At 37.5% G+C, this 18,817-nt stretch overlaps 1 protein-coding gene and 1 pseudogene across 51 annotated transcripts in view; one reads left to right on the forward strand and one right to left on the reverse strand.

Moving 5' to 3' along the window:
* Ppfia2 (protein tyrosine phosphatase, receptor type, f polypeptide (PTPRF), interacting protein (liprin), alpha 2) overlaps window positions 1–18,817 on the forward strand; it is a 463,969-nt gene that overhangs the window by 273,872 nt on the left and 171,280 nt on the right. For all 51 annotated transcript variants that reach the window (XM_030245137.1, XM_006513776.4, XM_006513780.4 and 48 more), the window contains 2 exons: window positions 116–217; window positions 18,612–18,776. In XM_030245137.1, the coding sequence (XP_030100997.1) occupies window positions 116–217; window positions 18,612–18,776 (267 nt within the window). The remainder of the gene's footprint in view (window positions 1–115; window positions 218–18,611; window positions 18,777–18,817) is intronic.
* On the reverse strand, window positions 10,441–11,535 carry Gm17848 (predicted gene, 17848; annotated as a pseudogene).

Raw genomic sequence — 18,817 nt, forward strand, 5'->3', positions numbered from 1 at the left:
GATGAGTTTTCTAAACTTCTTTCAAAGTTTATGTCTCATATTATGTTGTTCCTACTTGAAAATTTTAATTTTTATATTTAAAGTCCATCTTCAAACATTTTTCTCCCACTTCTAGGAGTTTGCTGCACTGACTAAAGAGTTGAATGCTTGCCGTGAACAACTTCTAGAAAAGGAAGAAGAAATCTCAGAGCTGAAAGCCGAAAGAAACAACACAAGAGTATGTATTAAAGCCATCTTTTGGTAGCTAGGCATAGTCTGCCATAAGTCAAGTATCAGGACCCAATTCTGAAAGCTTGCAAAGGCTTTGGGGTGGTAAACTAAAGTCCTAAAACTGTGTAGGTTCCAATTCACAGTCAGTTACTTTTAAAAGATGGAAACATAGTATAATACCCAAAATAAAAAGAAAGGAAACCAAAATTATAGTTTCTGCTAAATCACTATGTTGCCTTGCAAAATGTTTCCATTCCTCTGGTCTTTCCTTCCTTGTCCTTTAAAGGAGCTTAAGTGATGGGCTGCTGTATTGCAGCGACCTGCATTTGGTCCACAGTTCATTTGGGGAAAGAATTTACTTAAAAATTCAAGAAAAAAGGAGTTCAAATTATAAAAGTATTGGAACAAACCCTACCATTTAAAAGAGATGTAATACACTTATTTTATTAGATATTCTGGAATGGATAGCTTTTACATGCATCCTGCTGTATGATAAAATATGTACTTTATACATTTTGCTAGTAGAAATTCTTCTTTATTGTCAGTCAGGTGATGTGCCCTATAATTAGATCAAAGATGGTGTATTTTTATGGGCCAGAATAATATTACTAAATTTCTTAGAATATATATATATATATATATATATATCATTCATAAATTAATGTATTCTCATTGTTAAACAAAAGGAAATTCCACTTTCATAAGATTATAAATGCAATTTTACTATTAAGAAGGTGAACTTATATTTGGCATCACAGTGTTCCTGGGTTAATCCTCTGCAGATAAAGTGATTAGTAACCAACTTATTTTGTGCTTGTGCTTAGAGTGTTATACAAATGCAGCTCCAGGGACAGTGCTGTGTCTCCCATAAGAAATGGGCTTCCTTACATGAGGGCTATACCATCAAACTCATTTCTGCCTTCATTCACCAGGATCTAGTTGTATGGTGAAAACAGTTCTCACATGTGCTTTGTGCATGTGAATTCGTTTTCATCAAGGGTTTGATGAGCCAGTCACATAGATTGCCTGTAATAGGGTATCACAAAGACAGTTTATGTGATGGGATGGAATTTTTGGTTTCTCTCCCTGTGTATAGTTCTTTTTAAAAACTAGTACTCCATTTCCATGCAAATTTACCTCTTTCTACCATATCATTTATTCTGTCCTGTCCTGTTATTTTGAACTGGAAAATGTTATTCTATGTTCCCTAATGTAGCAGAGTACATACAAATTTGAAAGAAGAAAAGTGAAAAGTTGGGAAATAAAATCCTTTGGTTTTATTTCCAAAGAGTACTCACATTAAACAATGCAGCATACCATTTTGCTAGTCACATCTGTGTCTCTTCTAGCCATGTCTTTTTATTCTGTAGTCATGTATTGCTTTATACATTCATGTGAAGATGATACTGTGTTTATCCCTGCTTTCCAGACAAAGCAAGTCAAATGTACCATAGGTCACATGGAGTAAAAGAGCAGAGGATTAGAAAGGTAATCCAATGTACATAGAGCCTGTGCCATTGGCACAGACCCATGAGGCCACTGGGAGAGCTACCCACATTGTACCTACTCAGGACCTCAAAGATTTATCATGGCTTAGATGAAACCTTGCTCAAGAGTCAACCCCTGCTGTGTGGCATATGGCTTTTCCTAAATTGTCACTGATGGAGATTTGTTTTAATAGCCAGATCCTTTTTATCATATTAAATGCTCTGAGTCTACAAGCACATTCAGGTATTTATCTACAAAGGATCACAAGAGTATGGTAAGCTAGTCTGAAACACCTGGCAAGACCAGTGAGAGGAATATAAGTTTCCTTTAAGACAACAATAAAGTTTTTAATTAGAAACAAGATTAATAGTCACTAATATTTAACAATGAGAACAAACAAAATTTTTCAGTTCTCTTTAAAGAAGTATTATCATGATGTTTTGTTGTTGATTAGATCAAAGCAAACAGATTTCTGGATTCTAGGAAATATAAAATTTTGATGATGCAATGAATCTTTAGGTTACATACTACTTTGATCTCCTTGATGACATCCAAAACGAACCCAAACAAAAAAACTGCAGGACTAGGATTCAAACCTATCCTCCTGTTCCTCCAGAGTGCCATATTGAATACACCATGATATAGCTACAGGGGATCGCCTTTCAGAGAGACGTATATGGTAGTATTTTTGCTGTATGTTGTGTTACCATCTTGGTGCTGAACCCCTGTGCATTGCTGCTGTGAAGACAGCAAATAAGCATCATACAAACTTCCTGCTCACGTCTAGGGAGAACCAGATTGTGTACAGTTGTGAGATTAACTGGAAAAGAGTGTTCTAATTTCTAGGGATATGATAAACACTCAGACCTTTCCACAATAATGAGCTAGCATCTACTTAAAAATTGAAGTAACAAAAGGACAATGCACTCGGTAAACTGTTAGATGTGATGAATCTTGTAAATTCGGACTGTCATCCAAAACAAATCAGAAAGTAATCTACATCATCCTAGTTAACTGAATTTTATTGTCTACCATAATTTCTATGATAGATGAATGGAGTTTAATATACAAACTCAACAATGTAAACCTTGTATTTAACATTAATTATGGGCTATGGGTACATCTAAACTTTTACATGGCTACCTCACTAGAAAGTCCCAGCAAGTTCAGTATCTCTAAAAGTCACACAATCATGACCAAAGTAATATGAATATAGTCTGCTTCTTTAGTAACCATGGGTTCTATGTTTCAGAAATTCTATTTGTATGTGACTACAATTAACATCTGATGATAAAGAGTTTGCTTCAAATGTTGTACTTCGGTTCTAATGAAGCGTATAATATGTGCATGAATAGTGCATTTATTCAGGCAAAGCTGAAACTTTTGGTCATGAATAATTTTTGTCACTGAAGAAATGTCCAGGCCACAGCCAAGTATTGAGTGATGGAAAGAATTCAAGGTTCAACTTAGTCTTGTTCTAAAAAGCCATCTGCTCCCCAAGTAATTTAATGCAGGTATCCAAGTAAACTGATAGCGTGCATTGTTATACAGTGATAAAACTTCAAAACCTATAATGGACATTTGTGTATATATATATAAAAAGCAATAAAGCTTATATATATATAAGCTTTATTGCTTAATATTTCTATGCCCCATAAGAATATAGAAAAATATAAAATAGCATTTTTGTTCATAAAATTTATCTGATAACACATAGGCAAGTTATATGTATGTCTTGGGTAACACTGTTACTAGGAAAACAAGTATCTAGTCACCATAGAGAGTGATTTGACAACAGACCAAATAGAGGATAACACCAAAGTCTAACTTGGGGAACCAATGAGGTTTTGTTTTGGTTTGGTTTGTTGGTTTGTTTTTTTTTTTTTTGACATTAATACAGGAACATATAAGAAGATATTTACTGGAGTAGAAATAACTCAAAGGCAACTGCATAACTCAAAATTCACCACAGCATAGGTGATGGTACACAGAAACTGGGAACCTGAAACACACTTCACAGCTTGCATGCAGAACAAAAGATTAGAGAGTATCTTTTCCAGGCAGCTCAGTTATCTAAGTCTAGGCATGTTGGCTGGTCTCAGCTTCTTTTGTGGATCTTTGTTAGTATCTTCTCCTTCCAGAGGTTTTTTCTAGGTAGCCCACATCTCTAAAAGCCTTCTAGACAGCTCAGCTCATCTGAGCATGTCAGTTAGATACACATGGATTTGGAGGTAAGAGGAGAAGTGATTGTGCTAAGTTTCAGGAACTTCCTGAAGCCTTTGCATTGTTTGCTTCCTGTGCTTAATGAGCTTCCCTGAAAGATGGAATGTATCAAATCTCTTTAGAGCATTCTGCATAATATATAGGTTCTTTTGTTGTTGGTGGTGGTGGTTATGGTGGTTATTTTATTTTATTTTATTTTATTTTATGTGTGTGTGTGTGGTTTTTTCGAGACAGGGTTTCTCTGTGTAGCCCTGGCTGTTCTGGAACTCACTTTGTAAACCAGGCACCACCATGCCCGGCTGGTGGTAATTTTTTTAATCAATAGATACTTTTTATATTTAAACAAAATCTCACAATATAGACAAGGTGGCTTCAACTTGTCAAATCAACCTGTCAAATGCTGGAGTTACAAGTTCATGCAGCTTTACCTAGTTATAGTTGCATCATCGTTATTATTATTATTATTATTATTATTATTATTATTATTTATTATTATTATCATTATTTCACTATATAACCCAATGGCAACCCTTTTTCTCCTTCTTGTACCTCCTCATGTAAGTCCTCTACTCATTCCTCTTAGAAGGGAAGGCCCCTTTATGGGTGTCAAGCCACCCCATACCTCCACTTCCCGCTCCTTACTCACCACCCAGCATATCATGTTGCTGCTGGATTAGGCATATCAACTCCCACTGAGGCCAGACAAGAGGTTCTAAAGCAAGGAGAATAGTCCTCCACTGCTGTTGGGATGGCAAACTTGTACAACCACTATGGAAATCAATTTACTTGATTTCTCAGAAGTTTGGGAATAGTTCTACCTCAAAACTCAACTATCCCACTCCTGGGCATTACCCAAAAGATGCTCCACCATCCCACAAGGACATATGCTCAACTATGGTCATAAACAGGTTTCTCTGCTTCACTTGGTGATAGACTGTAATGTTTAAAACAAATGAACCTTTTCTGCCCCAAGATTCTTTTTGGCAGTATTTTATCACATCAGCAGAATGCAAATAAGAACTAAAGGACATAACAGTTGTTCCAACTATTCCTGACAGTATAGTCAGGAATACTTATTAGGAAAATTGAGCATATTAAATAATTTTAAAAGTAAAGCAGTTGCGTGAGCATGAAATCAACAAAATTAAAATATTTTATCAAATACTTATTTAAAATGTTTACATCACTTCCCTCTTTTCTGTAATCACTTCAGCTCCTCACATATCCATACGATCCAACACTGGCCAGGTCCTTCAGAGTTGATGGCATACGCTTATTATTATTATTTTTAATCTACCGAATCTGTTTAACTCAGACTGACCATTTTGTATTGGGTAACTAAGCAGAGAGCCCCTTCTTTCTAGGGGCCAACACACTCTCTACTTTACCATCTATCAGTTGCCTGTAGTTCTTTTTCTAGGGAAGTGACTCTTAGAGACTTTGCCTTTCCATGTTAGTGGAATAATAATGTCCATTGGTATTATTATTGTGCATATCTTGTTTATGCAGCTATATATTTTATATATCATACGCTTGGCTCCTCTCTCACGTTTAGGAGATACGACTTCATAGCATACTTCTGGTCCTCTGGCTCTTCTGATATTTCTTCTTATTATTTTGTGATGTTTTTGATCCTTAAGAGCAAGAGTTGTGTTAAAAATAGACCCATTGTTGCTAGGGTGCATTCGACCCATTGATCTCTGCATTCTGACCTATTCTTGCTTTCTGTAAGCTCATGCAGAACATTATAACTAAAATATATTGATATTCAACTGTTACTGTTGTATTATATGATCATACAACAGAAAAACTAATCTACCTGACAATATGCATGTCTATTTGAGTGCCATTTTCAAATGAAAATATTTGTCCACAAGTTTTGTGATTAAAATCTAATTTGCATCCATATGCAATACACAGATGTAAATTATAAAATGTTGCAAACACAGGCAAAGATCCTTTGGCTTCTTCTTCTGCTCATTTTGCTTCTATTACTTTTTCTTGTCTTATTGTAGTAACTAAGAGTTCAAGTTCTTCATTGAATGCTATTTTACATGATAGAGTAACCCCATCCATCTGACTTCTTAGGTCTATAGATTCTGTCACGGAAAAAATTCTTTCATTCCCAGGGAGCTCAGAGTCTATGTTAGGTCCTAACATAGGACCAGCACCTCTTGATTTTTCCTCTTTTCCCCTAGAGAACTAGAGTTATCAAAAGTTTGCATTATAAGTTCCTTCCTACTGGTATGCCTGAGTGTGGACAGTGTTGCTTTGGCCTTCTTGAAAATTATCTGGGAGTAAATTCTCTTCTCTTCTCTTCTCTTCTCTTCTCTTCTCTTCTCTTCTCTTCTCTTCTCTTCTCTTCTCTTCTCTTCTCTTCTCTTCTCTTCTCTCCTCTCCTCTCCTCTCCTCTCCTCTCCTCTCCTCTCCTCTCCTCTCCCCTCCCCTCTCCTCCCCTCCCCTCCCCTCCCCTCCACTCCCCCCTCTCTCTCTCTCTCTCTCTCTCTCTCCCTCCCCCCTCTCTCTCATTCTGTGTGCACATGTGTGTGTGTGTTATATGATCTATTTGTGTCCTCATGTATCTTCAGGTATTCATGTTCTTGTAGGCACCTGTGGAGGCTAGAAAATATCCAGTGTTACTTTATACCTCATTTTCTGTAGTCACAATATTTCATTAAATCCTGTCTATTTTCAGCTAGGCTGACATCCAGCAAGCCCCAATAATCCTCTTATCCCTTCCCAGCCCAGCCCCCAAGAATATGGTAACAGAAATGCCCATGGCCATGTGCATCTTTATACACGATGATCACAAGTTCTCCTACCCTCAGGCATCCCTTAGCCTCTAAAGACACTGTTTTATGTTTTTTTTTTTCATAAATTATTAGTTCCCTTTTACATTTTAACAAAAGAACTAATTATTTTCACATAATTACTTAATCTAGGATATCACTGAATTTTTAAATGTTTTTCATGCAATAAATCTTGAGTATGTTTGCCCGTTTCCAAATCTTCTAGACTCTGCCAATATCTCTACCCACCTAACTTTATGTTCTTATTTCTCTCCTCTCAAAAATAAAACAAAACATCAAAAACAAAAATGTAAAAAGAAACAAACAAATAAAACTCTACAAAACCAAAGACAAAAATCAAAACAACCAAGCAAATGAACAATAAAAGAAAATAAAAACAAAAAGAAAGAAAAAGAAGAATGAGAAAACCCAAACAAAGCAAAATGAAACAAAAATGCCCACAAAAAAATGTTCATTTGGTTTTCTATTGGTCATCGACTTGTGGATATGGATACCGCCCTCGGGTACCATTGACTTTGTTATTGTCCCCAATAACAACAACTTGATATCACCTGACCCTGGTACCTAAAGTCTCTGTGATGCTAGGCACTTTCTCACCCACATATTATTATATTTTAGTAATTTATTAAAATATAATATAAAATACATCTTATTAATTATTTATAAAATTCATGCCCTAGTTAATATTTTCAACTTGATAAAGTTTGACATCAACAGAAATACACATTACTACAGAAGTATAATTATATGTTTCAGTTCAATTCATGAAATTTTTTTCCTGCACCAATATTGTACAGTTTAAAAAAGTTACTGCAGAAAAACTCATGATAGGAAATTATAGTTTTCAACCATAATTGAGGGAAGGAAAGAGATATTTTCAGGCAATACTGTACATGGTTTTAAGCAATATGAATTTAAAATTTGCAGATAAGTGTTCACAATACCATACATTTAAAAGTTCATATCATTATCATATAAACTGGATTCTAATTGTATAAGGATTAAAATTATGGGTTTCTAGAAACCCATGTGACTTTCAACTACATTAGAACATCCTCAGAAGGCACTAGCATAAATAAATCACTCATAAACAATAAAAATCAGTACCCTATTTTTCTTTCTTTCTTTCTTTCTTTCTTTCTTTCTTTCTTTCTTTCTTATCTTATTTGATCCTTAGGTCAAACCAGTCATTGGTTGGTCACTCCCATAAGCTTTGTGCCACCACTGCCCTAGCATATGTTGCAGGCAGGAGAGATTGTAGGTAGAAGGCTTTGTGGCTGGGTTGGTTTCTGTGTTTCTCTAAAGAAATTACAACATGAGGATGAGTTCTCCATGTAGATACTAGTCAAACATCTCCATGTTCAAAAAGTTGTGTGTGTGTGTGTGTGTGTGTGTGTGTGTGTGTGTGTGTGTGCTCTCCTCAGTAATGGGACTGCCAGTCATTTGCAGAGAACAACCCATTGTCTTAGAAATAATCTGGGATGTTTGTGGATTTTAATGGAATCACCTTAGCAAACAAATGAATTGAATGTAACCTAGTCCAATCACTGGAAGCATCCCCTGACTATAAAACATGGCCAGTAGAGAATACATATACCTCTTTACTAGGAGCCTTCATAGGATTGCCTCCACAGTGTCCAGGAAGTTTCTACTGCACTACGTTTCCATACCATCCCTCAAATGTGCTTCCAATTCTAACTACTTTCTGTACTCTGTACCTCTAGCCCATCCTCCTCCATCTGATCCCTCCAACTCTACCCCTACCTGTCACCAGGACACCCATAAAATCTATTACCTTTCTCCTCCCAGAGAGAACCATGCATCTCCCCAGAAACCTCCTCTTTACCTAATCTCACTCAGGATGGTTTATTTATTTGTATTTCTTATCCCATCCAATTGCTTGCAAATTTCATAATTTCATTTTTTAATAGCTGAGTAATATACCATTGTGTAAATGAGGGATATTTTCTTTATCCATTCTGTCTAGGGTCATCTAGGTTGTTTCCAGTTTCAGGCTAGTATGAACAAAGCCTCAATGAGCTTAGTTGAGCAAGTGCCCTTGTAGGTATAAGCCCAAGGGTGGTATCATTGGGTGAGGTAGATAGATTTATGACTCTGAGGTACTGCCATACTGATTTCCACAGTGCCTGCAAAGGTTTGTATTTCCACAAGCAGTGGAGAAGTGATTCCATTATTCCAAGTCCTTACCTGAATGATCTGTCATTTTCATTATTGAACTTAGTCATTCTGACAGGTGTAAGATAAAACATCAAAATAAATTTGATTTGCATTTTCCTGGGGACTAGAATGATGAACATTAATTTAAGTGTTTCTCAGCCATTTAAGATTCCTCTATTGAGAATTCTCTGTTTGGATTTTTAACCAGATTATTTTTAGCTACTTTCTGGAGTTCTTTATATATTTTGGATATTAGTCCTTTCTCAGATGCAAAGATGGTTAAAATACTTTCCCATTCTGTAGGATGCAGCTTTGCCCCTTTGTCAGTGTCCTTTGCCTTACAGACAGAAGCTCTTCAGTTTCATGAGGTTCCACTTGTGAAATAGTGCCTACATTATTGGTATTTTGTTCAGAAATCCATTTCCTATAGTAATGCATTCAAGGCTATACCCTACTTCCTCTTCTGTCTGTGTATCTCATTCTATGTTGAAGTCTTCCATGCACTTGGACTTGAGATTCATAGAGGGTGATAAATATGGATCTGTTTTCATTCTCTTACATGCAGACATCCAATTTACCTGCACCATTTGTTGAAGATCCTATTTTTTCCCCTAGGTTTGCATGTCTGACTTATTTATAAAAAATCAGGTATCTATAACTATCTAGATTTTTGTCATCATCTTCAATTAGATTTTATTGATGAATGTATCTGTATTTATGGCAATACCATGTGGTTTTTATTACTATAATTCAGCAGTACAACTTGAAACCAGGAATGGTGGTATCTCCAGCAATTCTTTTATTGTTTAGAATTATTTTAGTTATCCTGAGTTTTTGTTTTTCTACAATAAGTTGAGAATTGTCTGTCAAGGTTCTTAAAGAATTATCTTAAGATTTTGATGAGGACTTAATGAATCTGTATATTGCCTTTGGTAGGATGGTCAGGTTTATTATGTTAATCTTACCAATACACAAACATGGGAGATCTTTCATATCTTCTTCAATTTCTTTTGTCAAAAATTTGAAGTGGTTATTCTACAAGTCTTCAATTGCTTGGATAGAATTTCTCCAAGATATTTTATATATTATTTGAGGCTATGATGGAATTTTTTCCAGATATCTTTTTTTTCATTCTGTTTGCCATTTTTATATAGGAGGGTTAATGTTTTGTTTTTTGTTTTTGTTTTTTATTTGTTTTTTTTGTTTTGTTTTATTTTTTGTTTTTTTTTTGGGGGGGAGGGGATAATCTTCTATCCAACCACATTGTTAAACTGTGTTTATCAGCTGTTTGAGTTCCTTGGTGAGATTTTTATGTATAATACCATTATCATCTGCAAATATGATTCTTTGACTTTTTTCTTTATAAGTTGTATTCTCTTGATCTGCTTTGGTTGCTTATTGTTCTAGCTAAAACGTCAACTAACAATAACCACACACACACACACACACACAAACAAACAAACAAAGACAACCAAAACAAACCAAAACAAAAAACCAAACATTTTCACAAAAGAAAATATACAAACGTTGTCTTTCTTTTCCTACCTTGTGGTCTTCCCTCCCATTTTTCTCAGAAGCTTTCTACTTCTCTACAGCTTCCCAAACCTCTACCAACAAATCTGTACTTGCTTCCTGCACCACCAGCTTATCTTACAAATCAACTTTTGTGGCCACCAAAACCCTCAAGCCATTGTCCTCTTTTGGGCATTGCCACCTCCCATGGCATCCTGGAAAACTAAAATATCTTCCTTTATTGAAATGTACAAAACCAAACCCTTTGAGGGATCTGGTTTCCTGTGCAGTGGCTATCTTTAGGTTAACGGAGCCATCAAAAGATTTCTTTAACAGCTTCTCAGTAATGTCCTCACATAGACCTTTGACAGATTTTGGATTGCTATTGGCTTCCATTACAGCATCGGGGAAATCCCTCCTGATTGTGCACAAACACACACCCCTAGACACACACACACAGATTTTTATTACAGTCATAGGACATTAGGCCATTTAGATAGAATCTGCTTCCTCAAACACTTATTGAAGTGTTTCTTCTGTAGCTCTGTAAGAGGAGGGATGCTTGAAACCAGAGTAGTTGATTCACCTCTCCAAATACTTTTCTTTCTGGAACTCTGTAGTCTTGATCTTAGTCTTTTTCTCCAGGGAAGCAGGCTGACTTTACATCTGTTCCTGCTCCCTTCAAAAGTTTGGTTCTAAGTTCGTTCTTGTCTTGGTTTAATAGAGCAATCAAACGTTTTATCTTCTTCCAGCTTGCTGACTAATTTGATCTTCAGAGCATCTTCAGACACTTATGCTAATTTATCCCAAGTGACTTTGTAAGGCAGTGGTTTGCCTTAATATATTCTCAAATATCACTTCATGTTTTTCTGTAATTTCTCCAGTATGATTTCAATAGCAAAGGATTAAAGTGGTGAGTTCTAAAGATTTTACTGGGCCCTCAGTAGAGGGCCCACGTAATTACGATGTACCAATTCTGAGCCCAGTAACAAAAGCAGTTTCTGATAAAAGCAAAGATCACTGGTATCAATTTTTAACACTGGATTTGTGAGCATTTAGGTTTTGAAGAGAGGTGGAAAGATGTAGTTGGTTCTGGGGCCCCTGATTTCTGATTCTGTTCTTTTTCTCTTTCATTCTTTAATCTTTCTTTACAGTCTAGTCATTACCCCTCTCCAGGTCTGCCATCTGATTGTTCCACATCCCGTACCTCTTCTCCAGACTCCAAAAGGATATCCCCCAACTCCACCCATGCCCCGACACCACCAGACTTCCCCATTCCCTAGGGCCTCAAGAGTCTTGAGGATTAGGTGCATCCTCCCTCACTGAAGCTAGACAAGGCAGTCCTTTGCTGTATATATGTTGGGAATCAAATGATTTCCAGTTCTTGAAACCACTTTCTTTTTGTTATCTTTCATTGATTCTACATCTTGGCTCTTTTCCTTCCCATCCTTCTGAATTCCTCCTCATCATCTCTCCTTGGTACTCTTGTTAGCTTTTCTCTTACTTCTCCCTTGTACCTATGCTTTCAGCTTTCCCAGGAACACCTGCAGCAGAACCTTACCTTCCTTTAGCTCCTGAAGTCTTACAATCTCTTCTCTGTCTGACCTTCATCATGATAGCACTGTCATCTGACATGTCCTGTTCCTTGCACTTGCCCTTTGCAGCAAGGACAAGAGCTGCTGACTTCATCTGGTAACTGCATCTTCCTCCTGTTCCTCTTCCTGCCTCTCATGACCAATATCTTCCTTACTAACATTTTACTTGCTATTATTACATTCTTAGATCCTTATAGTGCCAGGTTCACACTTACCAGAGTCACTAATAATGTTGTAATTAGTGTACTCCACTCATTTAGAGCTCCAGATTCTAAATCTACTTTGGCTGAGATAAGTGTCATTTTGGGAATTGCTGTAGCCACTTTTTTGGGGGAGGGGGTCTGGGCTGAGAGCTTCTTTGCTGTAGTTGTGATATGCTTATGTCTTTATGCTAAGGGTGACTGTTATTATGTCTTCCTTTTGTGACATGTTCCTTTTTTAAAATACACTTCTTCCTTCAGAATATCAGACATCTTGGGTCCTCTTACTTTTTATTAGCTTTGATCTTTTTCCATGCTAATGGTTTTAGAAGGCAGTATGTAAACCCATCAAATAGTGCAGATGAGTCCCACATATCTCAGAAACTATGCATAGCCATCTTGGGTACTAAAAGCATTGTTTTCCATGAACATAGATGCCAGCTTGATGGAGTAAATGCATATATAATCAGATCAAACATTTTATCCCCCTATTTCTAGTGATCTCTGTTGGCTCCTTTTCACAAACATTCACAGCATTCTGAGATTACAAAGTAGAAATACCACATGTAAAACAAAACAAAGAAACAATCAAATAACAATAACAACAACAAAACAAACTTAGAATATTTATCTTCTTAAAGTTTGGGGTCAGGAAAGGTTTTCAAGAGTAGGGCACGCTAAGCAGAGATTTTGTTAGTAAGACATCCATGTTCAGTGAAATTTTTACAGATTCATTAAAATGAATGGGATTGGCCTCTTCTGAGAGGCCAGGTATCACCAGGGTATGTGGCTAACACAATTGAAACTACTCAAATGTCTCTTTGCTAATTTCTACTTCATTTTTTTTTTAGTATTATTGAAGAATTTCCACAGAAGACACCTGTTCTGCATAAGAAATTGTAATATGCTATAATTTAATATCATCTCTTATACCAAACTATTGTCTTTCTTTGAAATAATGTGTGAATTCTGAATGATGCTACCTATAGAATCATTGGACATTTTATCTCTTCATCTTTTCTCTCTCTTATTTTTCCTTCACGCATAAGGCTTACTTCAATGTGTTATATTCTTCATGCTTTCCAAAGCATCCTATAACAGCAGTGACTCAAATCAAAAGTCTTGTTTCTACATTCCCACCATTTGATGAAATCATGAGCTATTGATTGTTTCCATAACTATCTTTCCTTCATATACCATGGAAGATATCTTACTTTCTTGTGAAATTAATCATTTACTTACTGTAGTGAAATCTATCCAGAATGCATATCCCAAATGCCCAGTTCTCTTAAGTATATATAAATTTCTGCTTTAATAGACTGTTTTTTTTTCTATCTGTTCAATCAATTTGGATGATCATAGACTTTGTATAATCTTGTGAGCATTGGCAAATCAGAAGTTAGCAAAGTAGAGATAATATTCCTTTCTTTATTGATATATTAACATTTGGGAGGTAGTTAACAAATACCGTAAACCTGGATAGGAATGTTAGTTAGAGGCAAATGCCAAGTGGGGAAAGAAAGAGGCAGCATAAGGAGTTGGAGAAGTGTATAGATAAGTGACTCTTGACTGAAAAAAAGTAAGGATTGTGGGCTGATAAGGCCATACAGGTAACTGAAAGGGATATTTTAGGTTTACAAAAAGTAAAGAGCTTAGTAAAAAAAAAAAAAAAAGAAAAAGAAAACTTGATGCACTTGAACCGATGCATACCCACTATATTACAATGCACATGAACAGACACATATCCACTATTTTACAAAGCTGAGCAAAGCTCCACTGACAAATGCTTCAACTAAGCCAATGCGGGCGATGTGTAAGGAAGAGAGATGAGCTCAGAGTTACTTAGATTTCACTTAGGATGTGTAAGGACTCTGAATTTTGTTTTGGCCAAATGAGAAGACATTAAAGACTTAAGCTAAAACACAAATGGCCTAGATTATATTTTAAATTTAAGAGTTTGGGGCAATAACCTGATGGATGAAAGAATTCAAATATGAGAGCCAGTTAATAAACTTGTCTTAGGGGTTTTATAGCTGTGAACATATACATGATCAAAGCAACTCATTATTATTATTATTATTATTATTATTATTATTATTAGATATTTTCTCTATTTACATTTCAAATGTTATCCCCTTTCTTGCTTTCCACCTCCCTCCCAAACCTCTTATCCCAACCCCTCCTTCTACTTCTATGAGGGTGCTCCCTCACCCACCCACCCTCTCCTGCCTCCCTGCCCTCAAATCCTCCTACACTGGAGCATAGAGCCTTCACAGGACTAAGGGCCTCACCTTCCCTTGATGCCCGACAGACGATCCTCTGCTACATATGAGGCTGAAGCCATGGGTCCCTCCATGTGTACTCCTTGGTTGATGGTTTAGTCGCTGGGAGCTCTGGGGTGTCTGGTTGGTTAATATTATTGCTCTTCCTATGGGTATACAAACCCGTTCAGCTCTTTCAGTCCTTTGTCTAATTCCTCTAATGGGGTCCCCAAACTCAGTCCAATGGTTGGCTGTGAGCATTCGCCTCTGCATTTGTCAGGCTCTGGCAGAGCCTCTCAGGAGACAGCTATAACAGGTTCCTGTCAGAAAGCTCTTCTTGGCATCATCAGCATTAGTATCTGGTGTTGCCTCCTATTCCGACCAGCAGAAAAGAATGACAACACTATGTTCTTCTCAAAGCAGTTTATTCAGGAACCTTTCAATATCATGCATGAATCTCTCTCCAGAAATCAATCTCTCCAGAAAAAAACAACCTGCCCCCAATCGCAATCCCTTATATATCCTCTCAACCACGTCCCATCAGCCCAGTCCACGTAACAGCAGTCCATTGGCCAGAATCATTACTTGTCATATGGTCCGATCTTGCATCATGGTGCACCTGTGCAGTTCTCACGATGGATGGATGCGGCTTATTTTCAGGTGTATGAAGAAGTCAGGTGCAAGTCATAAGACTTGGCTGCAGTCCTGGGTGCCATCTTGAGACTGCTGCCACACCCACTCCTGACAATCTGGGTTTGGTGTCTGTATATGGGATGGATCCCCACGTGGGACAGTCTTTGGATGGCCTTTGCTTCAACTCTTATAATGACAACATTTTTATGGAGCTGGCTTATAGGTTCAGAGGTTCAGTCCATTATCATCAAGGAGAGAGCATGGCACCATCCAGGCAGAAAGTGGGATGGAGTAGCTGAGAGTTCAACCTCTTGTTCCAAAGGCAAAATGAAGAAGACTGCCTTCCAAAGAGCTAGGATGAGGGTCTTAAAGGCACGCCCACAATAACTCACTTGTTCTCACAAGACCACACCCACCTAAAGAAGGCCACACCTCCCAATAGTACCATTTCCTGGACCAAACATGTTCAAATCAACACAAACTGTATTTGGACTGAGTCAGGAGAGGATAATGAATCCTGAACCCACATGTCATCAGTGGATGTAAAGGCAGATGAAGGAATTCTGGAGGCTGACAGAACACAGAAGAATATGCAAAGGGGAATGGAAGATGGAGGGAATGCCAAGAGTGTGGGATTGAAATATCAAATCCCCTTTGTTAAGGACTTGAAAGTTAATTTAATTTTTGTGGTTGAGCATATAAATAGGCAAGCTAGAAATGTCATGTGATGCTTGGGACATATAACTACAATTATGAAAGAGTTACACTTTACTGATAATGGCAGTCTATAATAAAACCATTGTGTGTGAGTTAGAGAAATTAGATAGAGTAGAAATATAGATTGTTAGAATACATAAAATTTAGAAATTTACAGAAATTGAAAACATTAGAAAAATCATTTACATGAGTAATAAAATTTGAAGGTGGGTTTGTGTCCCTATCCCTCCACTTAGGGCCCTCTCTGACAACTAGAGGTGGTCTCTTCAGGTTCTATATCCCCACTGTTGGACATTTCCACTAAGGTCACCCACATTGAGTCCTGGGAACCTACCCCATCCTAGGTCTCTTGGACTTTCAAAAGATTCCCCCCACCCCCAACCTCCTCTCACAGCTGGATATTTTCATTCATCCCCTTGGCCCTCTGGGCTTCTCTTCTGTCTCTCCCTCCCATACCTGATCCTGTTCCCCTTTTCCCCTTTCCCTCCCTTCTTCCACAGAGGTCTGTCCCAACCTCTGCTTCCCATGATTATTTTCTTCTCCCTGAGCTCCCTGAGACTAAGCTACAATCCAAAGAGCATACAAGGGTTGGGGGAGGGAGGAATACCCAGGGGCCCTACCCTCTCAGAGGCAAAGGAGAGGAGGATGGGGCAGGGAGAGTACTCTGCGAAAGAGGACTGGGAGGATAGACTTTTTGGATGTAAATAAATAAAATAATTAATAATAAAATTTTTTTAAAAAGATAAAGATTATCAACAAGTATGGATGGAACAATCACTGGAAGAAATCAGAATGATCAGGAAACTGACTTAGCACATACTCAATTGATAGCCCTGGGAACTGATAATTACAAGAAAGTTTAACAGTCAACAGAACCTAACAACTTAGTTGTTAATGTGCTCTTAGTCACAGAAAACAGAATTCAGTATAGTTAGTGTATTAGTTATGAGTAAAGCTGACCAGCATATGTACGTGAAATCTAGTTTAAACTATGCCAAGTTTTCACGGTGCCCATGATAACTCTAGAAGACACAACAGGGAACAGAAAAGAAGCTCAACGTAGCCAGTTCAATCTTTATAAAACACATTAAGAGCCAAGCTGCCTTCAGCCATGTAACAAACCACTGAATGATACGTAATGTTGCATAAATACTTCTAACACATTGGTTCTCAACCTTCCTAATGCTGGAACCCTGTGACACAGTTCCTCACGTTTTAATGACCCCAACATTAGAATTATTTTCATTGCTAATTCATAGCTGGAATTTTGATAATGTTTTAGATCATAATATAAACACACGTAATTCCTGATTTTTTTTTAAGTTCTTCCATTTTATTTTTTTTCACTGTTTCCATTTATATTTTTTTTCCATTTTTTATTAGGTATTTAGCTCATTTACATTTCCAATGCTATACCAAAAGTCCCCCATATCCACCCACCCCCACTCCCCTGCCCACCCACTCCCCCTTTTTGGCCCTAGTGTTCCCCTGTACTGGGGCATATAAAGTTTGCAAGTCCAATGGGCCTCTCTTTCCAGTGATGGCCGACTAGGCCATCTTTTGATATATATGCAGCTAGAGTCAAGAGCTCCGGGGTACTGGTTAGTTCATAATGTTGTTCCACCTATAGAGTTGCAGATCCCTTTAGCTAAGTGACGCCTGTGTAAAGATCATTTGACCCCCCCCCCCAAATCTGTACAAATGAAAGACTTGAAGAAAGTGTGTGTTGCAAGAGGAGGATAGTTGACTAGTCAGCATTTCTCCCTTAAATAAACACAAGTGCATAACAATTTTAGTATATATTATTATTCACTTGAGAATTATTGTCAGACTATGTCAGGATGCTTAAGGTGTTTTGTTTGTTGGTTTGGTTTTGGTTTTGGTTTTGTTTTGGATCGTTTGCTTTATTTGCTTGATGGAGTTAAGTTGCCTCAGAGCAAGAGCCTTTTATGTATTTAGGTACCAGGTTTTGAAGCTCTGTGTGTTTGGGTAGCCGCCAACAGGAGGAAATACACACTGGGTAAAAAGTGAAGCCAGTGTCCCTGTGCCCACACGCCTCAGTGTCTAAGTTAAGCAGAGGCTGTGGGTGCACTGCACTCATTGAAGGCGTAGGCTAATCAGGGTGGTTATATGCATATGCATGCACATTTCAATCAGAGGATCTTCATGGAAAAACGAACCTTACTATTCATTTCCCCCCAAGTGTAAATGGGGGTTTGTAGATTCAGTTAATATTTGCGGGTTGTACATGGCATGGGGCCAGGATAGGATGAGAAGGTTATATCAGGTTAACATGATGGAACATGATTAAAGATTATCCTCCTACCACAGACAGCTGTTTTTAGAGTCCTCCTAAATCTCATCATCGCCCTGTTTTCTTGAGGAAAGTTCTTCAAACTGCAGATTCCATTTTCCCAACATAGAACACACACAAAAATACTACAATTTTCTGCCCTGTTTTTTTTTTTTTTTAACCACACATTTTTTTTTTCTAATTATATAGTCTGTCAAGATAGAAGGCTTTCTAGAGGGGTATGTGCAAGCATCCGTTTTGATCCATGGGTATGCAAAGAAGCCCTGGTTCTGAAGTGAAGCTGAGAATCAGTTTCCTCATTGGCTTTGCAGTGAGTTTCTGGCCTTTAGTTCTGAAAACTCAAGTGTATCCACATTAATTTTCTTAGCAATGCTACCAAAAAGGCCAAGCATTCTTACTGCCTGCAAAAAAAGCAAGTGCCTGCTTAAACTAACTGTTTAAATTAACTAACTTCCCTGTTGATCCCACAGCTGTTACTGGAACACTTGGAGTGCCTTGTGTCCCGACATGAACGGTCACTAAGAATGACGGTGGTCAAGCGGCAAGCCCAGTCTCCCTCTGGAGTGTCCAGTGAAGTGGAGGTTCTCAAGGCACTGAAATCTTTGTTTGAACACCACAAAGCCTTGGATGAAAAGGTATCGTACAGATACATGATTTCAGGCCAATCCGTGCTTGC

This window comes from Mus musculus, chromosome 10 (assembly GCF_000001635.26).
Source record: "Mus musculus strain C57BL/6J chromosome 10, GRCm38.p6 C57BL/6J".
Lineage (NCBI taxonomy): Eukaryota > Metazoa > Chordata > Mammalia > Rodentia > Muridae > Mus > Mus musculus.